Here is a 23,215-nt window from a genome sequence, read left to right on the forward strand (position 1 = left end):
AGGATCAAATGAGAAACATAGTAACTGAGATCTATCAGTCTGGAGAATATTATAAAGCCATTTTTAAAGCTTTGGGACTCCAGCGAACCACAGTGAGAGCCATTATCCACAAATGGCAAAAACATGGAACAGTGGTCAACATTCCCAGGAGTGACCAGCCAACCAAAATTACCTCAAGAATGCAGCTACAACTCATCCAAGAGGTCACAAAAGACCCCACAACAACATCTAAAGAATTGCAGGCCTCACTTGCCTCAGTTAAGGTCAGTGTTCATGACTCACCATAAGAAAGAGACTGGGCGAAAATGGCATGCATGGCAGAGTTCCAAGATGAAAACCACTGCTGAGCAAAAAGAATATAAAGGCTCGTCTCAGTTTTGGCAGAAAACATCTTGATAATCGCCAATACTTTTAGGAGAATACTTTGTGGACTGATGACACAAAAGTTAAAATTTTTGGAAGATGTATGTCCCATTACATCTAGTGTAAAAGTAACGCAGCATTTCAGAAAAGGAACATCATACCAACAGTAAAATATGGTGGTGGTAGTGTGATGGTCTAGTTCTGTTTTGCTGCTTCAGGACCTGCAAGACTTGCTGTGGTAAATGGAACCATGAATTCTGTCTACGAAATAATCCTGAAGGAGAATGTCCGACTATCTGTTTGTGACCTCAAGTTGAAACGCACTTGGGTTATGCAGCAGAACAATGATCCAAAACACGCCAGATAGTCCACCGCTGAATGGCTTAAGAAAAACAAAATTAAGACTTTGAAGTGGCCCAGTCAAAGTCCTGACCTTAATCCGATTGAGATGCTGTGGCATGACCTTAAAAAGGTGGTTCATGCTCGGAAACCCTCCAATGTGGCTGAATTACAACAATTTTGCAAAGACAGGGGGGCCAAAATTCTTCCAGAGTGTTGTAAAAGATTCATTGTCTGTTATCGAAAACACTTGATTGTAGTTATTGCTGCTAAGGGTGGGCCAACCAGTTATTAGGTTTAGGAGGCAATCACTTTTTCACACAGGGCCCTGTAGGTTTGGATTTCTTTTTCCCTTAAGAATAAAGATCTTCATTTAAAAACTGCTTTTTGTGTTTACTTGTGTTATCTTTGTCTAATATTTAAATTTGTTTTGTGATCTGAAACATTTAAGTGTGACAAACATGCAAAAGAATAAGAAATCAGGAAGTGGGCAAACACTTTTTCACACCACTGTATATGGAAAATTGCATATGGATGTAATATTTTGGTAGCATTCTCTTCTTGCAGCATTGATTTTAGGAAAAATTAACCTTGTAATACACTGTCATACATAGGACGCATATGAAGTGCTTATGGCTCAATGTGCTGTACAGAATTTATATACATGGCTCTGCTGTAATGAGCTCTTTAAACTGTCTTTTACCTTTTTCTCACTCTTTTTACGTGCCTGAACAGATCTACAATGTATATGTGAAGCAATGTTTTCTTTCGTTACTCACTGACACTATGGCAGCGTTTGCTGTAATTCTCGTGTTGTTCTTTTCTCTGAGAGCACATGTACTTGGTTTGCTGCTCCACAAGGTCATAGCTATATATAACACTACACTTCAGGTTTAATTTTAGAAGGCATGTATGGCCTGTGTGCTCCAGGCTTCTGCTCAGTAAAGGCCTCTGTTTAGTCATACTCTAATGAGGACTGGAAAAGGTGAGGAAAGCTTTATCTATTAACTTGAAACAAATTTAATGTAAAATAGGCAAACTGTATAACTGAACCGCCAACTTATTACATTTCAGTTATTCGAGATTTTCTCTGGGACTAGAAACTAAAGCTTTGTAATGTGTCCTCTATAGTAAATTGATTTGCTACGAGCTCCAACATAATGCAGTTTGATACATGTTGCTCAGATCTACACAAGCTTTATGTACTGTAACAGTAGCCTGCTCCCTGGGATCTACACATAGGAAGCCGAACCAAAACTTCCCTGTATATTATAGTGACAGTTGTGTTAGTGCTGGGCACTTTCTTTCACTAACTAACATATCACAGATATTGCAGTTGTGTGTCCACCATCAGAAATAGCAGTATTTTACAGCTATTTAAATGTTTTCTTTTCTACTTTATGTAAGGCCCCCTTCACATGTCTGTATAATACAGGTACTGGAAAAAACAGTACCGATGTCATCAGTTTTTGGATCAGTGTGTCATCAGTAAGCTATCAGTGTGCCATCCGTTTTTTCCGGTATGGCTTAAGAAAAATCAATTCCAAAGCTTCTCCTATACATTCATGGCCGAAAGTGTTCATACTCTTGAAATTGTTCCAGAAAATTAAGTATTTCCTCCAGAAAATTATTGCAATTACCCATAGTTTCTTATACTCATGTTTATTTCCTTTGTGTGTATTGGAACATCACAAAAATTGAGAAAAAAGGCAAATTGGACATAATTTCACACAAAACTCCAAAAATGGTCCGGACAAAATTTTTGGCACCTTCAACTTTAATATTTGGTTGCACACCCTTTGGAATAAATAACTGCAATCAATCACTTCCTATAACCATCAACAAGCTTCTCATACCTCTCAACTGTAATTTTGGACACTCTTCTTTTGCAAACTGCTCCAGGTCTCTCATATTTGAAGGGTGCCTTCACCCAACAGCAATTTTAAGATCTCTCTACAGGTGTTCAATGGAATTTAGATTCTGACTTATTGCTGGCCACTTCAGAACTCTCCAGCGCTTTGTTTCCTTCAATTTCTGGGTGCGTCTTGAAGTATGTTTGGGGTAATTGTCCTGCTGGAAGACCCATGACCTAGGACACAAACCCAGCTTTCTAACACTGGGCACTATATTGCGGCCCAAAATCCGTTGATAATCTTCAGTTTTCATGATGCCTTCCACACAGTGCCAGAGATAGCAAAACAACCCCAATACATATTTAAACTTCCACCATATTTGATGGTAGGTACTGTGTTCTTTTCTTTGTAGGCCTCATTCCATTTTTGGTAAACAATAGTATAATGTGCTTTACCAAAAAGCTCTATCTTAGTCTCATCTGTCCATAAGACGCTTTCCTAGAAGGATTTTCGATTACTCACGTACATTTTGGCGAACTGTACTCTAGCTTTTTTTAGGTCTCTGTGTCATTAGTGGGGTTCTCCTTGGTCTCCTGCTATAGCATTTCATTTCATTCAAATGTCAACGGAAAGTTCGCGCTGATGCAGCCTGAGCCTGTAAGACATCTTGAATTTCTTTGGAACTGCTTATCCACCATCCGGATTATCCTGCGTTGCAACCTTTCAGCAATTTTTCTCTGACGTCGACGTCCAGGGAGATTAGCTACAGTGTTATGAGCTGTAAACTTCTTGATTATGTTGCACACTGTGCACATAGGAGCAAAAAGATCTCTGGTGATGGACTTGTAGCCTTGAGATTGTTGATATCGTTTAACAGTTTTTGTTCTCAAGTCGTCAGAAAGTTCTGTTCTACTCTTTCTGTTCTCCATGCTTAGTGTGGCACAGACACAATGCAAAGATTGAGTCAACATCTCCCTTTTTTATCTGGTTTCAATTGTGATTTTCATATTTACCACATCTGTTACTTGCCACAGGTGAGTTTGATAACACATAGATGACACATGGATGCCATCCATCTGCTGTACGTGTTTTACACGGACTCATAGACTTGTATTGGCCCTTGTCATCCATGCTGCTAGTAAAAAACGGACATATCTCCATGTGGTTTGCACGGACACAAGGTATGTGCAAACAAATGGACATGTGTGCAGGACCATAGATTATAATAAGTAGGTGTGGTATCCGGGAAAAAAATGGATGACGTACCTGAAACACGGGCATGTGAAGAAGGCCTGATATAGCATCATGACAGAAAGGTGGTGCGTCTCTAATGAAGAAATTATTGTTTTCAAGTCAGCTATCCAGCGATGCACAAAAGGGATTGGGGAATTGATTCAAAGCAGATAGCTACAGAATATCACAAAAGTGAGTGCACCCCTCACATTTTTGTGAATATTTTATTATATCTTTTCATGGGACAACACTGAAAATATGATACTTTGATACAATGTAAATTAGTCAGTGTACAGCTTGTATAACAGTGGAAATTTGGTGTACCCACTAAATATCTCAACACACAGCCATTAATGTCTAAACCGCTGGCAACAAAAGTGAGTACACCCCTAAGAGAAAATGGTCAAATTGTGCCCAAAGTGTCAATATTTTGTGTGGCCACCATTACTTTCAAGCTCTGCCTTAACTTTCTTGGGCATAAAGTTCACTAGAGCTTCACAGGTTGCCACTGGAATCCCCTACCACTCCTCCATGACGACATCACGGAGCTGGTGGATATTGGAGACAATGCGCTCCTCCACCTTCCGTTTGAGGATGTTCCACAGAGCATTTAGGTCTGGAGACATGCTTGGCCTATCCTGAACTTTTACTATCAGTTTCTTTAGTAAGGCTGTGGTCATCTTGGAGATGTTTGGAGTCGTTATCATGTTGGAATACACAGTTTGTGAAGGGAGGGGATCATGCTCTGCTTCAGTATATCACAGTACATGTTGGCATTCATGGTTCCCTCAATGAACTGTAGCTCGCTACAGCCAGCAGCACTCATGCAGCCCCAAAGCATGACACTTCCACCACCATGCTTGACTGTAGGCAAGACACACTTGTCTTTGTACTCCTCATCTGGTTGCCGCCACATACGCTTGACACCATCTGAACCAAATAAGTTTATCTTGGTCTCATCAGACCACAGGACATGGTTCCAGTTATCCATGTCCTTAGTCAGATTACCTTCAACAAACTGTTTGTGGGCTTTCTTATGCATCAACTTTAGAAGAGGCTTCCTTTTGGGACGACAGCCATGCAGACCAATTTGATGCAGTGAGTGGTGCCATGCTGGCAGCACTGATACATCTACTTTGAAAAGACAACCTTTGGATATGATGCCGACAATGTGCACTCAACTTCTTTGGTCAACCATGGCAAGGCCTGTTCTAAGTGGAACCTGTCTTGGCCACCGTGCTGCAGCTCAGTTTCAGGGTGATGGCTGTCTTCTTATAGCCTATGCTCTCTTTATGTAGAGAAAAAATTCTTTTTGTCAGATCCTCAGAGAGTTCTTTACCATGAGGTGCCATGTTGACCTTCCAGTGACCAGTATGAGAGAGTGTGAGAGCTCCCAATTCACACCTGACACCTTGTAACACTAAGGAGTCACATGACATCGGGGAGGGAAAATGGCTAATTTCGCACAATTTGACCATGTTTACTTAGAGGTGTACTCACTTTTGTAGCCAACTGTTAAGACATTAATGGCTGTGTGAGTTATTCAGAAGGCACACCAAATTTACACTGTTATACAAGCTGTACACTGACTACTTTACATTGTATCAAGGTGTCATATCATCAGTGTTGTCCAATGAAAAGATAGAATAAAATATTTACAAAAATATGAGAGATGTATTCACTTTTGTGATACACTATAACTCATGGGACTAATATGAGAAATCTTAATAATATCACCTTATAAATTTGGAAACAAATTGTTATACTGGATTTAAAATATTATGCAGTATGTTTAATAAACCAGTCACAGAAAGTTAGAATAGAGTTAAAAATGAAACACGTCATTCTTCAAAGGAGTTGTCCAACAGTAAAATATTTTTTATACATAGATTGATTAAAAATAATAAACTGAAACAAACCACCCACTTCAAGTTTCCCCACGGATTCAATGGAGCCTACTTTGGAGATCTGGAAGTGGTGTCTGAAGTCACAGCACCACTGTAGCCTGTATTTGGCTGCAGCGGTCAGATGAATAGAAGAACGCATCATTGGGTGTTTCTTTGACAAAGCGCTCTTCTACTCAGCTGACCTTTGCAGCCAATTACAGAGTGCCGGATTGCTGTGACTTCCAAATGGAGCAGACACTTTCAGAGCCGGCATATTCCGTCAGAGTGGCCTACACTGGATCCGCAGGGACTAGAGTATGCCTCCAATTATTATTTTAATCAATTCATTTCTAAAAAAAAGTTATTTTACAGTTAGACAACCTCTTTAAAGGGATTGTGTTACCAGAAAATGACCTACTATTTAAATCAAGTTGTCATATTAAATGTATTTTATTAATTTTTTCCATATCACAATTTATATTAATACAAATAAAACAAATTGCAAATCCTAGCCACAACGCACACTTCAGTCAGCCAAGACTTTGCCAGTATTCCCATTCATTTGTATGTGAATTCAAACCATCTCTCCAATAAAATCAGCACTTGACAGGACCAGTTCTCGAGCTAGACACATATCCCATTGGTGGGACCCAACATCTACTATAAACTTATGGCATATACTGTTGATATGCTGTAAGTATACAAGATGGGAATACCTATTTGAACGCTATGTGGAAACTTCATATCAATTTTTTTTGTCCTAACACATCTAAAATGCAAAATCTTTACAGCAGATTTTACATTGGTTTGTAGCTACAAGTCCTATCTAGACCTATTCATGATATTGGACAACATAAAAGGCATTTGTAGTCTGATCCTGCTTTTATTGGCTCTTTGCCTCTTGTTAACTAACTTACTGTACATTTGCATAAAATAGAGTGCAGATGGAAGGAAATATGACTATAGGGTAAAGACTACACAGGGTTTGCTTGTTGTCTGTTATCATGCTCTAGGAATAATTGTGTTAAAAATCTTTCATTATTAAATTAGTGTGAACATAGCCCAAGTTTTGATAAATATGGGCCAGTTCAGACTTTTAAAGTTTGGTTTTTGTTTTTTTTTAACACAAAACTGGGAACAAATACAGAAAGGAGTTTAAACTTTAAAATTATGTTTGGCTATAAAATCAATATCACAGTAGAAAATGTGAATTGATGGGGACTAGTGATGAGCGAGCATGCTCGTTACTCGAGATTTACGATCATGCTCGAGTGTTTTCCCGAGTATCTTCAGCATGCTTGGGTGTTATGTTTTAGTCACTCCGTGCGCATGATTTGCGACTGTTTGACAGCTTTATTACATGTGAGGAATGCTTGTTTCCTAGCGATTGGGAATTTATCAGTGAATAGGGGGTAACTTCCAAACTTGAAAATACCCCCTTAATATTGTAACTAAATTCTCCTTAAAATTTCCATTGTTTAGTTGTTCATGTATTTATCATTTTAATATCAAATAGCTTTTAGGCATGGAGGAAACTGAGGAAGACCATTTAGACAGTTATGAAATCCAGTTGAGTATTCAAGAATCCCTGCAAGCTATTGTACCTTCTGTTCTTCAAGATGGGTAAGAAAGCAGATTTCTTTTTACAAGTAGAATAACCATACTGTAAGATTTTTTTTATGTTCATAGCCTTCCTAAGTAGCAAGCCAGGCATAATACAGCTTTGTGTTATAGGTAAAAAGTTCACTTCCTATACCAAAAATTATCTTACATACAAAAGAAGACTTACATTTTAATGACTTAAGTGTTATTTTCACAATGACAATATTGTTTACAAAGCAGTGTATATGCATCACTATTGCTAATGTACTGTACAAGCCCGATATAACGTTTCTTTCTTGTACCATAGTGTCTTTTTTTAAATTTTATCTCTTTTTGCTCCTCTGTGCAACCAACTTCACAGACCTGAATAGGCAGTCCTATTCTTGTCTGCTAACACTACATTTCCCAGCAGCACACTGCTTCTTCTCAGTGCTTCAGGTTTCTCTCTGTGCTTTCATGTATGCATTATGATAGACATATATATCTCAACATGGGCAATATTTATTTATATGCATGTGATGACCATTGATAGTTTAGAATATAGTGACTGTCACCAGCTATTTGACCAATATTTTTATTTGTAAACTCAACATTTCATTAGTAGTTCATGGGGATCTTCAAAGCTTAATCATGGTCTATAGCAGAGCTGAGCATACAATAGATCACCTGTTCTTCAACACAGCTGTCAGAGCAGTGAGGATGTAGTGACTGTCTAGGGGATGTTTTATTAGTTTTATTATACAGGGTCATAGGTGCATCTTTTTTTCATTAACTAGACAGTCATTAGATGCAAAAGCTGGTGTCAGAGAGATCTTCAGCATAGCATAGCTGAACTGTGCTACAACCCAGCTATCAGATGTTTTATAAGACAGGGTAAATAGGTGCATCTGAGCATGCTCATCTGACTGCATTAGAACTACTGGAGGACAGATCCAGTAGCAATGGAGGGTAAAAAAGACCTGGTGTGGGAGAGAAAGTCATCAGTTGGGGGTGATAGTTGCATATCTGTGCAGATTTAAAAATATGGTGTATTGGCACATGGTTCATTCTGTATGTACAGAAAACTGAGACCACATTATGATTGTGGAAATAACCCTTTAATTGAGTAAGGTTTTGTGTAGTTTAGGCACTCAGTAGAGCATGGTGGTTGTATAGATGCAGATGATTTTGTAGCCCAAAATAGCAAACTGGGAAGGTGCATGAAGCAAACATGAAAACAATTTAGTGTGCCAAAAACCTGCATGTAGACCAAAGATATAAGCAGGTTATAGCTGCTGTAAATTGTGGAAGTGAATAATGGATCCTGTTTGATGAAGAATATGAGAAGGCTAAGCTCTATTTTAGTATAGGGTGATAAGTTGGCTTGGATAAAATTACTAGGGGTCAGTTAGTGATCTATGCTTGAATCTGAGCTGTAGGATTAAAGACTGGCATGTCCATTTCACTATCAGATTCACTCCATTGTGTAGGCGTAAGTAAGAAGAAGCACTCTGAAATAAAGGGAGATGACTCAAGAGTAATACATGAGATGTACTGGCAGGATATAGAACTTGGTAGCAAAGTAAATGGACACGCACCTTTAGGAAAGATAAACTAGCATTCCACATGAAGGATCCAAAGAAGATTTTCATAATTTATAAGCCTATGCTCAGGAGCAGAAGCTAACAGCTTGGGGCACATATGCACAAAATGTGTCTCACCCCTCTTTTTTTTTAATAGCGACAAAGTTACAGATTTTCATTAGACCCGGAGAACTCCTTTAGTGCATTCTCCCCTTTTCAGCAGTGCCATACATGTTGACATAAGTGTGGTTTGGACATACTGCGGGGTCAGAAAGGAGACCATTTCACTTTTGAGTTTGGATTCTACTGGGATTTTTTTGGGAGTCATGTCGCTTTTCCAACACCTCACTTTTCCAATACTGGAACATGGACAACCTCTATTTTTCGGTTGAAAGACACATCTGAGTAGGGGTTAGTTTTTTATGGGGTGAGATGAAGTTTTTATTGGTGCCATTTGGGGGTACATAAAAAAGCTTATTTGATTTATATTTACATTTTTGAGAAACAGAATGAACAAATAAAAAGTGTAATGCACACGCCCGTGTGCGTGTTTAGTGGTTCAACTGTTCCATGAACCGGGCAGTGCCCGGAGGGGCGTAACTAAGTATCTGCTCGATCCGACCAAGGTCGCACGATGGCATAGGACGCCAGTGCACCAGGGAGGAACCGAGCAGAGGGACCAGGATCTACTCCAGGTCAGACTCCGGACACGGCTGTTGACCCACACCGGGGAATACAGGAACAGGCAGGCTAGAGCGCATGCTGGGTAGGGTCCAGTACAGACTGGGAGACGAGTTCAGAGCCGCAGATGCGGTAATCAAACAGAGTAAAGCGAAACCGCAGGTGCGGTAGACAAGGCTGAGCAGAGCGAAACCGCAGATGCGGCAGACAGGGCCGAGCAGAGCGAAACCGCAGACGCGGTAGACAAAGCTGAGCAGAGCAGAACCGCAGACGCGGTGGACAAGGCTGAGCAGAGCAGAACCGCAGATGCGGTAGACAAGGCTGAGCAGAGCAGAACCGCAGACGCGGTGGCCAAGGCTGAGCAGAGCAAAACCGCAGACGCGGTGGACAAGGCTGAGCAAAGCAAAACCGCAGACGCGGTGGACAAGGCTGAGCAGAGCAAAACCGCAGACGCGGTAGACAAGGTTGAGAAGAACAAAACCACAGACACGGTGAACAAGGCTGAGCAAAGCGAAACCGCAGACGCGGTGGACAGGGCTGAGCAAAGCGAAACCGCAGACGCGGTGGACAGGGCTGAGCAAAGCGAAACCGCAGACGCGGTGGACAAGGCTGAGTAAAGCGAAACCGCAGACGCGGTGGACAAGGCTGAGCAGAGCGAAACCGCAGGCACGGTGGACAGGGCTGAGCAGAGCGAAACCGCAGACGCGGTGGACAGGGCTGAGCAGAGCGAAACCACAGATGCGGTGGACAGGGCTGAGATAAATCGCCGAAGAGGTAAACAAAGACAAAGCAAAGGGGACAGAGCTCTGTTCACACGGAACAGACAGGAAAAGAAAGGCAGAACCAGATACACACAAGGTACTTGCGAAGAAGTAGCGAAAGGACTCCAACTCACAAACGCAAGTACAATGACAATGAGTAGAAGTTAGGTGCAGGTTCAGACTCTACAGAAAAACTGAGCAAACGGACATAAAGACAAAACAGGCAAGAAGCTAGGAGACAGTTCAAACAAGAACAGTTACTGCAACAAAATGCAGGAACGAGCCTAGGTAAAGCCAAGTGCTAGTTCAGACACTGCAGAAAAAGGGAGCAAATGGACATAAAGACAAAACAGGTAAGAAACTAGGAGACAGTTCAGACAAGAACAGTTACTGCAACAAAATGCAGGAACGAGCCTAGGTAAAGCCAAGAGCTGGTTCAGACACTGCAGAAAAAGGGAACAAACGGACATAAAGACAAAACAGGTAGGAAGCTAGGAGACAGTTCAGACAGGAACTGTACTGCAACAAATACAGGAGCGAGTCTGGGTATGCGGCCCCAGAGGGCGAGACAAACAGGCTAGGAGCGTGTTCAGACAGGCCTGGAAATACAGCCTCCAGGAAGGCAGAGAGACAGCTGGCTAGTGTGCACAGACAGGACACAGTTCAGACACGGGAACTGATACCGTAAGGCAGGAAACATAGACAGGACCTGGCATGTCAGCGACCAGAAGCCAACTGACAAAACAAGATGCTCAGGCATGTATTCCAAGAAGCAGCTGGTTTAAATACCAGGTGACAGACAGCAATAGGCTGAGGACGCATTAGGGGTGTGTCTGCAGCAGCTACAAGAATCAGGAAGTTCGGCGGGCGTCACCCTAAAGAGCAAGAGCAAAGCAAAGCAGACAACATGGAAAGAAACCAGAGTGGCAGTCTGGACTGGAGATCAAGTGCGCGCTCTTGCACAGTGAGAGATGGACCACTATGCAAGGACGCCACCAGGTATGTTACAGTACCCCCCCTTACGTCCCCTCTTCTTCAGGCCTGCCAGAATCTTCTGCAGGGAATTTGAGGGCCAATCCTTCTCTTCAAGGAGATTACTTCTACTGTCCACAGGAAGAGACAAAACTGGTATCATCTGGGTAGCTAGGATGCTACCTCCTATCCAGCCATCCTCAGCACCAGACGAAATGGATGGAATACCAGGAACAGCACACAAGGAAGTCTCTCTCCACTCATTATCAGGTAGCACCCCAGAGGGTTCAGGAGACAACTGGAAGTCCTCCCCCGGGTTGGAGGGGTGCAGAGACTCGGGGGTAACCTCTGCTTTGGGGTACATCTTGTCAAGCTCACAGGATGAAATAGGCGAGGTATCAGGTACAAGGTGTAGAAAAGTCACTGTCCCTTTGTTATCTGGTGGTACCCCGGAGGATTCAAGAAACAACTGGAGGTCCTCCGCCGGGTTGGAGGAGTGCAGAGACTCGGGGGTAACCTCTGCTTCGGAGTACACTAGGTCGGACTCACTGGACGAAGCAGGCGAGGTATCAGGTACAGAGTATAGGAAAGTCTCAGTCCATTCGCTACCAGGTAGCACCCCGAAGGGTTCAGGAGACAACTGGAGGTCCTCCGCCAGGTCGGAGGGGTGTAGAGACTCAGGGGTAACCTCTGCTTCGGAGTACACTAGGTCGGACTCACTGGACGAAGCAGGCGAGGCATCAGGTACCGAGTATAGGAAAGTCTCTGTCCATTCGCTACCAGGTAGCACCCCAAAGGGTTCAGGAGACAACTGGAGGTCCTCCGCCTGGTCGGAGGGGTGCAGAGACTCGGGGGTAACCTCTGCTTCGGAGTACACTAGGTCGGACTCACTGGATGAAGCGGGCGAGGTATCAGGTGCAGAGTATAGGAAAGTCTCTGTCCATTTGCTACTAGGTAGCACTCCGAAGGGTTCAGGAGACAACTGGAGGTCCTCCGCCTGGTCGGAGGGGTGTAGAGACTCCGGGGTAACCTCTGCTTTGGAGTACACTAGGTCGGACTCACTGGAGGAAGCGGGCGAGGTATCAGGTACCAGGTGTAGGGAAGTCTCTCTCCATTTGTCATCAAGTGGTATCCCGGAGGATTCAGGAGGCAACAGGAGGTCTTCCGCCAGGTTGTAGAGGTGCACGGACTCGGAGGTAATTACTGCTTCGAAGTTTCCTTGGACAGGCTCACCGGTTAAAGTGGGTGAAATATCAGATACCGGGTGCAGGAAGTCCTCCTGTGTGGATTGTGGGTGGGAAGCAGTCTCTTCGGGCAGGAGAATTGGTGCGCTACCCATGCACATTACCCGTCGGGGCTGCTCCGGGATACTGGGAAGTGAAGCTTCAGCAGGGACTTCAAGGTTGGGGTCAGGAGGTCTTTGGGAGGACAGACCCTGGCGTGACGGCTTGCCTCTACGCCTAGCACATCTGGACTGCCTCTTGAGGTTGGGAGAAGTATTCCGGAGAGCGTAGTCATCCTGTGTGGATTCTGGGTGGGAAGTAGTCTCTTCGGGCAGGAGGACTAGTGCGCTACCCACACGCATTACCCATCGGGGCTGCTCCGGGATATTGGGAAGTGAAGCTTCAGCAGGAGCCTCCGGGTTAGGGTCATCGAAGACCATTATGAAGGCCACCAGAAAGGCCTGAAGGTCCAGGAGGATAGGATCCTGTGTTTCCCATAGGGTGTTGATCCATTCCAAGGCATCACCCACTAGGTTAGACATCATGAATCCCACCTTAACCCGATCGGTGGGAAAACAAAGAGGGTAGAACTTGAAGTGTAGCAAGCATTGCTCCACAAATGCACTACTAAGTCTTGGATCCCCATAGTACCGTGGCGGATCCCCAAGAACGAGTGCAGATAGACCCATCTGGACGGGTGCGTAATTCGCCTGGAACTCAGCTGGTAGCAAAAAATAAAAATAAATAAATAAAAATAAAAATAAATTTCTTCTAGATGCACGTATTCGCTGAAAAACGTCTCAGAGAGCGAAGGCCGTGGGGCTCAGCGGGAACCATGGCCTGAGCATGCTGTAATGCACACGCCCGTACTGACTGGGGTGTGCGTGTTTAGTGGTTCCACTGTGCCATGAACCAGAGAGTGCCTGGAGGGGCGTAACTAAGTATCTGCTCGATCCGACCAAGGTCGCACGACGGCATACGACGCCAGTGCACCAGGGAGGAACCGAGCAGAGTGACCAGGGTCTACTCCAGGTCAGACTCCGGACACGGCTGTAGACCCACACCGGGGAATACAGGAACAGGCAGGCTAGAGCGCAGGCTGGGTAGGGTCCAGTACAGACTGGGAGACGAGTTCAGAGCCGCAGATGCGGTAATCAAACAGAGTAAAGCGAAACCGCAGGTGCGGTAGACAAGGCTGAGCAGAGCGAAACCGCAGACGTGGCAGACAGGGCCGAGCAGAGCGAAACCGCAGACGCGGTGGACAAAGCTGAGCAGAGAGAAACCGCAGACGCGGTAGACAAGGCTGAGCAGAGCGAAACCGCAGACGCGGTGGACAAAGCTGAGCAGAGCAAAACCGCAGACGCGGTAGACAAGGCTAAGCAGAGCAGAACCGCAGACGCGGTGGACAAGGCTGAGCAGAGCAAAACCGCAGACGCGGTAGACAAGGCTGAGAAGAACAAAACCGCAGACACGGTGAACAAGGCTGAACAAAGCGAAACCGCAGACGCGGTGGACAGGGCTGAGCAAAGCGAAACCGCAGACGCGATGGACAGGGCTGAGCAAAGCGAAACCGCAGACGCGGTGGACAAGGCTGAGTAAAGCGAAACCGCAGACGCGGTGGACAAGGCTGAGCAGAGCGAAACCGCAGGCGCGGTGGACAAGGCTGAGCAGAGCGAAACCGCAGACGCGGTGGACAAGGCAGAGCAGAGCGAAATCGCAGACGCGATGGACAGGGCTGAGCAAAGCGAAACCGCAGACGCGGTGGACAAGGCTGAGTAAAGCGAAACCGCAGACGCGGTGGACAAGGCTGAGCAGAGCGAAACCGCAGGCGCGGTGGACAGGGCTGAGCAGAACGAAACCGCAGACGCGGTGGACAAGGCAGAGCAGAGCGAAATCGCAGACGCGGTGGACAGGGCTGAGATAAATCGCCGAAGAGGTAAACAAAGACAAAGCAAAGGGGACAGAGCTCTGTTCACATGGAACAGACAGGAAAAGAAAGGCAGAACCAGATACACACAAGGTACTTGCGAAGAAGTAGCGAAAGGACTCCAACTCACAAACGGAAGTACAATGACAATGAGTAGAAGTTAGGTGCAGGTTCAGACTCTACAGAAAAACGGAGCAAACGGACATAAAGACAAAACAGGTAAGAAGCTAGGAGACACTTCAGACAAGAACAGTTACTGCAACAAAATGCAGGAACGAGCCTAGGTAAAGCCAAGTGCTGGTTCAGACACTGCAGAAAAAGGGAGCAAACGGACATAAAGACAAAACAGGTAAGAAGCTAGGAGACAGTTCAGACAAGAACAGTTACTGCAACAAAATGCAGGAACGAGCCTAGGTAAAGCCAAGAGCTGGTTCAGACACTGCAGAAAAGGGAACAAACGGACATAAAGACAAAACAGGTAGGAAGCTAGGAGACAGTTCAGACAGGAACTGTACTGCAACAAATACAGGAGCCAGTCTGGGTATGCGGCCCCAGAGGGCGAGACAAACAGGCTAGGAGCGTGTTCAGACAGGCCTGGAAATACAGCCTCCAGGAAGGCAGAGAGACAGCTGGCTAGTGTGCACAGACAGGACACAGTTCAGACACAGGAACTGATACCGTAAGGCAGGAAACATAGACAGGACCTGGCATGTCAGCGACCAGAAGCCAACTGACAGAACAAGATGCTCAGGCATGGATTCCAAGAAGCAGCTGGTTTAAATACCAGGTGACAGACAGCAATAGGCTGAGGACGCATTAGGGGTGTGTCTGCAGCAGCTACAAGAATCAGGAAGTTCGGCGGGCGTCGCCCTAAACGGCAAGAGCAAAGCAAAGCAGACAACATGGAAAGAAACCAGAGTGGCAGTCTGGACTGGAGATCAAGTGCGCGCTCTTGCACAGTGGGAGATGGACCACTATGCAAGGACGCCACCAGGTATGTTACAAAAAGCAATTCAGGAATTGTCTTTCATTTTTTTTATGTTATTTACATTGGGTCAGTACAATTACCGTGATGCCAGGGTTATTTAGTATTTTTGTACTTTGCTATTTTTGTACGCTAAAACACTGATTTACAAAAAAAGTATTTGTTATTGCATAACCCACTGATTTACAAAAAAAGTATTTGTTATTGCATAACCATAATCTGAGAGCTGAAACTTTTTTTATTTTTACACTGAATGAACTATGTGGGGGCTTAGTTTTTTGTGGGATGAGTTGACTTTTTTATTCGTACCATTTTGGAATACACATTTTTTGATCCCTTTTTTTCGATTCTTGAGTGGCAGAGTGAACAAAAAACAGAGATTCATAAATGTTTTTTATTTTTTTCACGTCATTCACCATGTGGTAAAAGTGATTAGGAAACTGTATTCTTCGGGTCATTCCGATCAACTGTCATACGAGATTTATATAGTTTATTTATGTTTTGCTACTTTTGCATCTTTTGCATGGCAAAAATTTTTTTTTACAAACAACAATTTTTTTTCTGTAATATTCTGTATTTTTTTTTTTTTTGTCAAAGGAGCTACAGTTAGGTCCATATATATTTGGACAGAGACAACTTTTTTTGAATTTTGGTTCTAGACATTACCACAATGAATTTTAAACAAAACGATTCAGATGAAGTTGAAGTTCTGACTTTCAGCTTTCATTTGAGGGTATCCACATTAAAATTGGATGAAGGGTTTAGGAGTTTCAGCTCCTTAACATGTGCCACCCTGTTTTTAAAGGGACCAAAAGTAATTGGACAGATTAAATAATTGTAAATAAAATGTTCATTTCTAGTACTTGGTTGAAAACCCTTTGTTGGCAATGACTGCCTGAAGTCTTGAACTCATGGACATCACCAGACGCTGTGTTTCCTCCTTTTTGATGCTCTGCCAGGCCTTCACTGCGGTGGTTTTCTGTTGCTTTTTGTTTGTGGGCCTTTCTGTCTGAAGTTTAGTCTTTAACAAGTGAAATGCATGCTCAATTGGGTTGAGATCAGGTGACTGACTTGGCCATTCAAGAATATTCCACTTCTTTGCTTTAATAAACTCCTGGGTTGCTTTGGCTTTATTTTTTGGGTCATTGTCCATCTGTAGCATGAAACGACGACCAATCAGTTTGGCTGCATTTGGCTGGATCTGAGCACACAGTATGGCTCTGAATACATCAGAATTCATTCGGCAGCTTCTGTCCTGTGTCACATCATCAATAAACACTAGTGACACAGTGCCACTGGCAGCCATGCATGCCCAAGCCATCACACTGCCTCCGCCGTGTTTTACAGATGATGTGGTATGCTTAGGATCATGAGCTGTACCACGCCTTCACCATACTTTTCTCTTTCCATCATTCTGTTAGAGGTTGATCTTGGTTTCATCTGTCCAAAGAATGTTCTTCCAGAACTGTGCTGGCTTTTTTAGATGTTTTTTAGCAAAGTCCAGTCTAGCCTTTTTATTCTTGATGCTCATGAGTGGCTTGCACCGTGCAGTGAACCCTCTGTATTTACTTTCATGCAGTCTTCTCTTTATGGTAGATTTGTATATTGATACGCCTACCTCCTGGAGAGTGTTGTTCACTTGGTTGGCTGATGTGAAGGGGTTTCTCTTCACCATGGAGATTATTCTGTGATCATTCACCACTGTTGTCTTCCGTGGGCGCCCAGGTCTTTTTGCATTGATGAGTTCACCAGTGCTTTCTTTCTTTCTCAAGATGTACCAAACTGTAGATTTTGCCACTCCTAATATTGTAGCAATTTCTCGGATGGGTTTTTTCTGTTTTTGCAGCTTAAGGATGGCTTGTTTCACCTGCATGTAGAGCTCCTTTGACCGCATGTTTACTCACAGCAAAACCTTCCAAATGCAAGCACCACACCTCAAATCAACTCCAGGCCTTTTATCTGCTTAATTGAGAATGACATAACGAAGGGATTGCCCACACTTGTCCATGAAATAGCCTTGCAGTCAATTGTCCAATTACTTTTGGTTCCTTTAAAAACAGGGTGGCACATGTTAAGGAGCTGAAACTCCTAAACCCTTCATCCAATTTTAATGTGGATACCCTCAAATGAAAGCTGAAAGTCTGAACTTCAACTGTATCTGAATTGTTTTGTTTAAAATTCATTGTGGTAATGTCTAGAACCAAAATTAGAAAAATGTTGTCTCTGTCCAAATATATATGGACCTAACTGTATATAAGTGCCTGTTTTTTTGCGGGACAAGATGGTGTTTTTACTTATACCATTTTTTTATATGCGATTTTTTGATCACTTTTTATTCCATGTTTTGTGTGTCAGTATGACGAAAAGTTATATTTTTGTTGTGTTTTTTTTTTTTTTTTAAACTGTCATATTATTTAACCCAAATAGGTTAAATGATATTACAGTTTTATAGATTGTTTCATTCCAGACCAAATATGTGTACTTTTTTCCTTCGTTACTTGCGTTTTTACTTGCAAAACATGTTTCCATTTTTTTCTACTTTCAGTTTTATTTTTTCACATTTTTACACACTTTATTTCACTTTTTTTTTATTTTTTTTACTTAGTCCCAGGATGGGACATCAACTTTCCCTTGTCTGATCGCTGATATAAGGCTATGTGCTCACAGTGCGTTTTTTATGTGGTATATCCACTCAGAATTGGTCCCAAAAACGCATTGCAAACCTTATCCCAGCATTTTCTCTGAGAATTTGCAAGATCTGTGCATATGATCCGGAATTTTCCTGACAGAATTTCATGTGTGTTTAAATAAGCAGCATGTCTATTCTTTTTGGAAAAAATGCATGGCAAATCCGCAGGCAAAAACGCATCAAAACCGCTGCGGAATATCTGCAGCGTTTTTGCTGCTAAGAGGTGCAGAACCTTGCAAAAACGCTGTAGAAATTTCTACAAGCAAATACTGATCGTGCGCACATAGTCTAATACTCTGCAATGCTTTTACAGGGCATTAGAGCTGTCAATCAGACACAGGCATGAGGAGTATCAGGTCCTGGTCATTATTCAGACCGGGGTCACCATGGATCCTATCGGCACAATGTGATTGCAATTGTGTTATGCCGATTGGAGTAAAGAGGGATCCCCCTCCCTCTGTAAGCAGATCGATGCAGCTGTTGACAGCATCTTCTTAGGGATTTAAAGGCCTGCTGTCTGCGCTAGCACCTATCGTGTGTGTTACTGCAGGGTGTCAGCTATGATGTATAGCTGACACTCGCTCATGATATTGCCAGCTTTGCTAGTGAGTTGGTGTGATCGTCACGTCATACTTGTACGGCGGTTTGCGGTAACGCACTTCCCACTCATGCCATGAAGGGGTTAAGGATGGCTGCTTGCCAGTCTAATAAATGTATGTTATTAAGAAGTAGGGTACATGTGAAAGGGAGAATTACTGCAGGATCCTACTACACAGAATTTGTTTGTTTATTTGCAATATTTCTCCTTTTCTTCTTATAAATGTATTGGAGGAGTAATGATAAATTGGTTGCAAAAGTATTGATGACCTTTGAAGGTCTTGTCCTCTTTCAACTCTTTGTAACCCTTAGGCTAAGTGATGTATAAAATAACAAACTGAGCTTTACTTCCAGCTACATCTCTGCCACTTCTGTGATCTTTGTTGATCGTCAGCATCAGTGACATCTTGTAAACAGCGCTGCAGCCAGTCACTTAGCTTAGTGGCTTGAACTACTGTACATCGGCTATTTAATAAAATAAAGTTTAATAAAAAAATATTTAATAAAAATTATCCAAAAAAAATTCTGGAAGTAGAAAAATAATATATGCTAAAGTATTTTTGAATACTTTTGTAGGCTTTGCTGTTATGTGTCTATTAGAACAGTAAAAAAAATTGGAAAAAAGTCAACATTATTATTTTTTCCATTCCCTCCATATATGACAGTAATAAAAGTTATTAAGTAAAAAATATATACAGCAAAATTATGCTTCTAAAAAATACTACTTTTACCTCCGAAACCTTGGAAAATAAACAATTTCCACATCCTTATGGAGTTAATAATATCTGATCATATAAAGCTAGGGATTGCGTTTGTACACTATGCCTTTAACATACGCGGAGATGTTTCATTTGGAGCGATGCCGCCATAAAATGTGCACTTGGCCTTTTAGACCATAGAGCGTGTAATGCTTCTTTATCTAGTGGGACCACTGATAACAATGATTTTCTCACTCACTCACACATTGCATTGATCAGAAGCTGTGCCCAACTCTTACACTTTTCCAATGGTTTTGATAAATCTCCCTTTGAAGTAACTAATGGAGCAAGCTTTAACACCCAGCGTGTCAAACACAGTCACGCACTTAAGCTTGTAGAGCTCAATAGAAAATGCTGGCCTGCTAGGAATTCTGTGTCATACACCAATAATGTCTGATGACCAAATGGTTTACACAGAACTGTCTCAGCTTTAGATGCTGATTTGTATGTTCCAAATGACTGGAATTGTTTTGTCAAGATAAAATTAGAAGAAGAACATCCTGGTTTAAGCCTATTGTTAGAAGTTATTTTAGAGGTTGTTATGGATTAATGGAATTATTGTTTGGATAGTGGATCATGGATTGGCTATTATAGAACATATTGCTTCTTACTAGTGTGAACAAATGGATAATACATGAGCATGTACAGATGTTTGGTGAATTTGCCTATTAAATTAAAGAGTTTTAAGACAACCATGTTACATGTGTCATATTAGGGCATATGGACACCAGCCTTGGTTACGGGGCTAATACTCAACATTCTCTGCTTTGGCAGATTTGGCTGTATTATATTATGAACAGGACTCAAAAAACACTAAAATTCACCCCGTCAAAAAATAACACCTCTGAACATAAAACATTTTAGAGGAGTTGTCTGGTGATGACTAATTGATCAATGGGCGCCGACTGATTTTACACGCACTGATCAGCAAAATGGAAAATCTTTATCCCCGTTAGAATGGAGCAGCTGTGCGTATGGCCAACAGCTGCTCCATTCATTCCCTATGCCGCTGCTGAGCGCAACACTGTTTCACACAACCGCTCCACTCTAATGGGATAAAAATAACATGTCTGGGATTAAAATTCCATGTTTTACCTTTCGGTCTGGGTCACAGTGATCAGACCCCACCATTCAAGTTATCACCTATCATCCGAATAAATGATAACTTGTTTTCATCAGACAACCACTTTAATTACACTTATAACTAAATCGTAACCTTGATTAAGAAGTATAAAAACTCCTTATTTTCTGGAGTGATTTACAAACACGTGTCGGTCTGTGGCCTCTGTATGGGAATGTACTGTCAATAATTGTATCCACTCTGGCAGGCGGTTTTCATATTGATGGGTGGTTGGGAGGTCATCCTGCCTAGCACTGACCCTGACCCCTAATACACCCCCATATTTCTCTGTATGCTTTTCAAATGTAGCAGTTGCTCATTACCCACTATCCCTGTTGATGAATTTAAAAATCATAGGAAGAAATACCAGGGTGTTTTAGGTTTGAATGCTCTTTCACGTTGATCAACCATTTATCAGACTGAAAATAGGTCTTGCAAGGGTGGATACAGGGAACGAACTGGACCTAAGTCCTAGCCATTTTTAAAGTAACACACACTAAGACTGGGATGTCAAACTCAAATACACAGAGGTCTAAAATAAAAAAACTTGTACAAAGTCGCAAGCCAACCTTGATATATACCGTATTAAAAAAATGCCTACAATTGAGGAAGTTTTTCCTTATCAAAAATAACAATGAACTTTTTTTATATGGAAACAAACTTAAAGGGGTTGTCCCACATGCAAAATATATTTTAATTAATAGATCTTAGGATAAAATAAACACATAATCACAAATGGGACATACTGTAATAATATATATTATGTAACAGCGGTAAAAAGCAGACGGCCCAATGGCCTAATTTAAATATGGAATCGCAATAGATAAAAAACCTTGAATTAATAAATACTGATAATAAAGTATGATGCCATCAAAAGTGCTCCCCCCCAAACACAGTATGATACCCTCACAGTGATTTATTCCATAGTACCCTCCACACACACGGTATGATGAACCTGCTGTTATCCCCCAGCAAAGTATGGTGACCTCAACACAGTATGATGCTCCAACTGTGATCCCCACACAGCCCTCCATGCAGTATAATGGGTCCCACATAGTTCTCCATAAAGTATAATGGGTCGCACATAGCCCTCCATACAGTATAATAAGCCCTGCATAGTCCTCCATACAGTATAATGGGCTCCACATAGTCCTCCATACAGTATAATGGGCCCCACATAGTCCTCCATACAGTATAATGCCCCCCCACATAGTCCTCCATACAATATAATGGGCCCTGCATAGTCCTCCATACAGTATAATGGGCTCCACATAGTATTCCATACAGTATAATAGACCCAACATAGTGCTCCATACAGTACAATGGGCTCCACATAGTCCTCCATACAGTATAATGGGCTCCACATAGTCCTCTATACAGTATAATGGGCCCCACATAGTCCTCCATACAGTATAATGGGCCCCACATAGTCCTCCATACAGTATAATGGGCCCTGCATAGTCCTCCATACAGTATAATGGGCTCCACATAGTATTACATACAGTATAATAGACCCCATATAGTCCTCCATACAGTATAATGGGCTCCACATAGTCCTCCATACAGTATAATGGGCCACACATAGTCCTCCATACAGTATAATAGCCTCACATAGTCCTCCATACAGAATAATGGGTCCCACATAGTCCTCCATACAGTATTATGGCATCACATAGTCATCCATACAGTATAATGGGCCCCACATAGTCCTCCATACAGAATAATGGCCCCACATAGTCCTCCATACATTATAATGGGCCCCAAATAGGCCTCCATACAGTATAATGGGCCCCATATGGTCCTCCATAAAGTATAATGGGCCCCACATGGTCCTCCATACAGTATAGTGGGCCCCACATAGTCCTCCATACAGTATAGTGGGCCCCAAATAGTCCTCCATACAGTATAATGGGCCCCATATGGTCCTCCATAAAGTATAATTGGCCCACATGGTCCTCCATACAGTATAGTGGGCCCCACATAGTCCTCCATACAGTATAATGGGCCCCATATAGTTCTTAATACGGTATAATGGGCCCCACATAGTTCTCCATACAGTTTAATGGCCCATCATAGTTCTCCATACAGTATAATGGGGGGCGGTCACAGGCAAAATATAATCACTCTGAAGGCCAGATTTGGCACACGGACCAGAGTTTGACATATGTGCACTAAGACCACAACCATTTTATCTTATGTTTTAGTTCAGTCGTTGTCAAATGCATACAAAGATGTTGTGGAAAGTGATCTAATAATCTTTATATAATGAAAGTGCTGCAATGTCTAAATAAAACTGCTATATGCAGTGGCGTACCGCCAATGGCGGCAGACCACGCGACTGCTATGGGGCCCGTGAGCTGGGGGGGCCTATAGCAGTCCAGGGGCGGACATACCGCTGCTGGTGCAGCTGTGCTGGGGGGCCCGCCGGTGCAGCGTCTCCCTGCTCGTGGCGGGCACGGAGCGATCCCTGCAGCTCTGCTGCTGACAGGACAGAATGTCAGCGGAGCTGCAGAGATCCGTCATTTGCTTCCTGCCCGCCGCTTCCTCCCTCACACAGGCACGCGCTGCTTGATGACGTCATCATGCAGCGCGGGCCTGTGTGAGGGAGGAAATTGCAGACAACAAGGATGCTGCGGCCTGCGGGGGAACGGGCAGAAAGGTAAG

General features: G+C 43.0%; 1 protein-coding gene across 1 annotated transcript in view; it reads left to right on the forward strand.

The window, feature by feature from the left end:
* The first annotated feature begins 1,619 nt into the window (after positions 1-1,619).
* ASB15 (ankyrin repeat and SOCS box containing 15) overlaps positions 1,620-23,215 on the forward strand; it is a 54,743-nt gene continuing 33,147 nt past the window's right edge. Inside the window, exons 1-2 of the mRNA XM_073652076.1 lie at positions 1,620-1,687; positions 7,191-7,297. Of these exons, the coding sequence (XP_073508177.1) occupies positions 7,200-7,297 (98 nt within the window). The 5' untranslated portion in view covers positions 1,620-1,687; positions 7,191-7,199. The remainder of the gene's footprint in view (positions 1,688-7,190; positions 7,298-23,215) is intronic.

This window comes from Phyllobates terribilis, unplaced genomic scaffold (genome assembly GCF_046119375.1).
Source record: "Phyllobates terribilis strain yellow unplaced genomic scaffold, ASM4611937v1 Scaffold_11__3_contigs__length_659146591, whole genome shotgun sequence".
Lineage (NCBI taxonomy): Eukaryota > Metazoa > Chordata > Amphibia > Anura > Dendrobatidae > Phyllobates > Phyllobates terribilis.